At 50.2% G+C, this 5,000-nt stretch overlaps 1 protein-coding gene across 1 annotated transcript in view; it reads left to right on the forward strand.

Moving 5' to 3' along the window:
- The window catches only part of LOC310819471 (SH3 and multiple ankyrin repeat domains protein 2-like), a gene marked incomplete at its 3' end in the record, with an annotated part of 107,786 nt that overhangs the window by 44,419 nt on the left and 58,367 nt on the right, over positions 1–5,000 (forward strand). The window contains exons 6-7 of the mRNA XM_083690776.1: positions 717–739; positions 3,760–3,826. Of these exons, the coding sequence (XP_083546902.1) occupies positions 717–739; positions 3,760–3,826 (90 nt within the window). The remainder of the gene's footprint in view (positions 1–716; positions 740–3,759; positions 3,827–5,000) is intronic.

The raw sequence follows: 5,000 nt of genomic DNA on the forward strand, positions 1-5,000 counted from the left end.
TTCTCTCTCTCTCTCTCTCTCCTCTCAATCCCTCTCTCGTAATTATTCATTCATTCTCTTCATTCTTCATTCTCTCCCTCCTCTCTATCCCTCTCTCCTCTCTCTCCACGTGCGTCTGGCCCTTTAATGATTCTCCCTGGTCTTGATTAAGAATCCATATCCTCCCTGAGTTGGATGTAGCTGTAGGCACACACACACACACACACACACACCCCAACACACACACACACACACCCCAACAAACACAGACACACACACACACACACACACACACACACCACCACCATACACAACCATGAATCTCCATGGCAACGGCTACACAGATCATCCCTGGCAGCCCTTGTGAAGGTGAACTTGGCGGGGGCGGGGATGAAAGGGTTAAGTGTGACCGGTTTATCTCCCGGCCAATGGGAATGCTAGGACCGTGGCTATGTCCATTAGACACGGTCCAGGCCCGGGCCCTGGTCCAAACTACCAGTGGAGGCAGAAATCGGAGGACGGGGCTCATTGTAACGCATGCGTTTTGATACCATTCCTCATTCCGTTCCATGCGTTACAATGAGCCCCGTCCTCCGATTTCTACCTCCACCAGCCTCCCCTGGTATACAGACATGCTTCAGTTGCCCTGACCTCCGCTGCATTGCCTCGGTCCACTAAACACAGAGCTTCATGCTGATAGACTCCAGCAGCTTCTGATCTGTTTTCCTGTTCTGTAGAACCGGAGTCGTCCGTGAAGAGTGTAGCAGCGTTTCATGTGGTCATGAATAATGTGGCCCAGAGTGAGGGAGGGAGGGAGTGAGGGAGGGAGGGAGGGCAACCGGTGAAGGAAACAGACATTGATCGAGATCATCCATCTCCACTGTTTTCACTTCCTGTAACCTCTTTCATCCCTCTTTCTCTCCCCGCTCTCTCCATCTATCCATCTATCCATCTATCCATCTACCCCGCTCTATCCATCTCTCCATCTATCCATCTATCCATCTATCCATCTATCCATCTACCCCGCTCTATCCATCTATCCATCTATCCATCTATCCATCTCTCCATCTATCCATCTATCCATCTACCCCGCTCTATCCATCTATCCATCTATCTATCTATCCATCTACCCATCTATCCATCTACCCCGCTCTATCCATCTATCCATCTCTCCATCTATCCATCTATCCATCTATCCATCTACCCCGCTCTATCCATCTATCCATCTATCCATCTACCCATCTACCCCGCTCTATCCATCTATCCATCTATCCATCTACCCATCTACCCCGCTCTATCCATCTATCCATCTACCCCGCTCTATACATCTATCCATCTATCCATCTATCCATCTATCCATCTACCCCGCTCTATCCATCTATCCATCTCTCCATCTATCCATCTATCCATCTATCCATCTACCCCGCTCTATCCATCTATCCATCTATCCATCTACCCATCTACCCCGCTCTATCCATCTCTCCATCTATCCATCTATCCATCTATCCATCTACCTCGCTCTATCCATCTATCCATCTATCCATCTATCCATCTACCCCGCTCTATACATCTATCCATCTATCCATCTACCCATCTATCCATCTATCCATCTACCCCGCTCTATCCATCTATCCATCTACCCCGCTCTATCCATCTATCCATCTATCCATCTATCCATCTACCCCGCTCTATCCATCTATCCATCTATCCATCTATCCATCTACCCATCTATCCATCTCTCTCATCCACTCTTACTCTCTCATCCATCACTCCAACCCCCCCCCCCCCCCCTCCCCCTCCCCCCCCCCCCCAGCACTATCCCTCATGACGCTCCAGAGAATCATTCCATTACGGGGAATGTTTCCGCTTGCGATATTCCCAGTCCAAGCGGGAAAACCAGGCATCCGTCACGGGGAATGGTCTCACCTCCCTCTTCCATTTTTACCTTTTCCCGCTCACTCTCTCTCCCTCTCTCTCTCTCCCCCCCTCTCTCTCTCCCTCTCCCTCTCCCCCTCTCTCTCTCTCTCTCTCCCAGGAATGTTAGCACTTTAGATAATGGGATCAAACTGGGATGAGCAGGAAACGCACGGGGGGGAGGGAGGGAGGGAGGGAGGGAGGTGGGGGTGGATAGGGGGGGGAGGGAGGGAGGGAGGGAGGTGGGGGTGGATAGGGGGGGAGGGAGGGCAGGTGGGGGTGGATAGGGGGGGGAGGGAGGGAGGTGGGGGTGGATAGGGGGGCTTCAGTGCTGTAGACCTCAGAACTGTATGGAGATGAAGTGAGGACAACCAGTTTCCAGCCTGTTGACACAGGTTTAAAGACGTGAATTCACTTGTTCAGTAAGTCTAAATGTATTGACTAAGTCAAGTCTTTGTAAGTCTTTGTTTGTCCATCTGATACCTGTGTGTCCTAGACTGCAGGGAAGGCTCCCCATGAGTTATGGATGAGGGCTAGTCTTACATCTGCCATCCACAGTTTGCCTCTGCCAGAGCTGCATGGAGGTCACACCACTGCCCCCCTGTGGACACGGTGATATAACACCTTAGAGAGAGAGGAGGGGAGATGTGGGTTTATTACCCTTTCATCTTGGTGCCGGAGAGAGGTTCTCTCCATTTGAGCCACACACACACACACACACACACACACACACACACACACACACATATACCCTCTCACAGCCCAGGGATGCACTTACCCAGAAGTGTTCAGACAGACAGACCCTCTCTCCCTCTCCATGGTTAAAACACTAGGGCCATGCGGGACCCCTGTCGTTTCAACAGGAGGGATGACTCTCTCTCCCTGCCTCTGTTCCTCTGAGAGAGGTAGAGAGATAGAGAGATAGGGAGCTAGGGGAGAGAGGTTCTGAGTGTCAGGGACCTGGGTTCTGAGTGCCAGGGACCAGTGTTCATTAGTCTGAGAGTGTGTGTTTTTTTGGTGCACATGCCTGTATGTGCATGTGTGAGCACGTGTATCTGAATTGAATGGACGTGTGCTGTGTGTGTGTGTGTGGCTGTGTGTGTGTGTGTGTGTGTGTGTGTGTATGTCTGTGTCTGCACGTGTGTGTGTGTATGTCTGTATCTGCACGTGTGTGTGTGTATGTCTGTATCTGCACGTGTGTGTGTGTGTGTGTGTATGTCTGTGTCTGCACGTGTGTGTGTGTATGTCTGTGTCTACACGTGTGTGTGTGTGTGTATGTCTGTGTCTGCACGTGTGTGTGTGCGCGCACATGCGCCAGGTCCGTGTGTGTGTGTGTGTGTGTGTGTGTGTGTGTGTGTGTGTGTGTGTGTGTGTGTGTGCGCGCACATGCGCCAGGTCCGTGTGTGTGTGTGTGTGTGTGTGTGTTTGTCTGTGTCTGCACGTGTGTGTGTGTGTGTGTGTGTGTGTGTGTGTGTGTGTGTGCGCGCACATGCGCCAGGTCCGTGTGTGTGAGCCCTCAGGACATAATGAGGTCCCATGCAGGACCAGGGTTGATGGCAGATTGCAGATGGTTAAACCCAGATTGGAACGTCCAGTTGAAGAATCCTGCTGAGATTACAGCGTGTAACACAGACCCCATGATGACCTCTCAAACACACTCACACACACACACACACACACACACACACACGTGTACTTTTTGATTATTGATATTGATATCCTTTACAAGGCTACAGTATGACAACATAACTCCTGCATATTGTTCTACATTGTTGGTGGGTTGGAGTTTAAAACCACAGATTCAGCTTTGTACTCTTCTCTCCCACTCACTCTCTCTCTCTCTCTCTCTCTCTCTCTCTTTCTCAGGTGGCCATCATCGCTGGGAACTTTGAGCTGGCTGAACTCATAAAGAACCACAAGGAGACGGATATAGGTAAGTAAACCCCCCCCCCCCCTCCACCCTGCTCTCCTGGCTCCGTCAGTATTCCTCTCCGGAGATGCGTTTCAAATCCCAGATCGCCTCATCCGACGAGATGACCCTGGAATAATCCAGAATGCGGATTATTGGAGAAAGACCAAGTGGATGTTTACACTCCGTAAAAAAAAAACCTGTCAGATTACATCTGGAGAAATGATCAATGCCCCCCTCCCCTCCCCCCCAACACACACCAGCCATTTGACCGTGTGTGTGTGTGTGTGTGTGTGTGATGGGTTTCTGAGAATGTGTTGCCTGTTGTCTTATGAAAATAAGTATTCAACTGTCTGGTGTTTATGATCACACTGGTTGGGATGAAACCCATAAACCAACCATTCTACATTTTAGCCATCAGTGGCTGAAACGAGCTCTCATGCTCAGTCCTTGACTAAACGTACCTTGACTAAACAGGGTGTCTGAATTAGCAACGGTGGTGTGTGTTGAGGGTACTAAGGCTTGGAAGGTTTGTCTTGAGGAGAGTTGGCCTCACCAAGCAAGCACTCTGGTTGTGTGTGTCCCATGCTGGCTTGGTGTACATACACGCTGACGTGAATTTGAACTGAACAATCAAACTGTATTTGGTTTCATTTGTTTGTATGGATTTAGCATGGATAACTAGATCACTGGTCTCAGTGACCTGTAGGATTTGACATTTTTTATTTATAATTTTCCATGGTGGGTTTTGTCCCATACACACACACACACACACACACACCCCTCCTGCCTCCGTTCTTACATCAGCAGGGAGAAGGTTAAGCTGGGTTGAGGGTGCGGATTAACGGCCGCAGGCAAATGAAAAATCGAAAGAAATAAATAAATAAAGAGAGAGACAGACAGAGACAGAGACAGAGAGAGAGAGAGAGAAACAGAAAAATAGAGAAATACAATAAATACATCAAAATGAAATTTAAAGATGTAATCCGTGATTGTGTCCCCCCTGAGTGGGATTCACCCGGGCCTCACAGCTGTACAGACAGCTAAATGAGACACCACCACCGCCGCTCCCAACATCTGCTGCTCCCCCCTGTCGTCTCCTCCCGGCCCGCCCCCCCCCCCCATCCCTCCATCCACGCAGACATGGACCCCCTCACATGGGGACGCCGGCGTGCCGGAACACCGGTGGGGCCTTTGA

Source organism: Argentina silus (assembly GCF_951799395.1).
Source record: "Argentina silus genome assembly, chromosome: 19".
Lineage (NCBI taxonomy): Eukaryota > Metazoa > Chordata > Actinopteri > Argentiniformes > Argentinidae > Argentina > Argentina silus.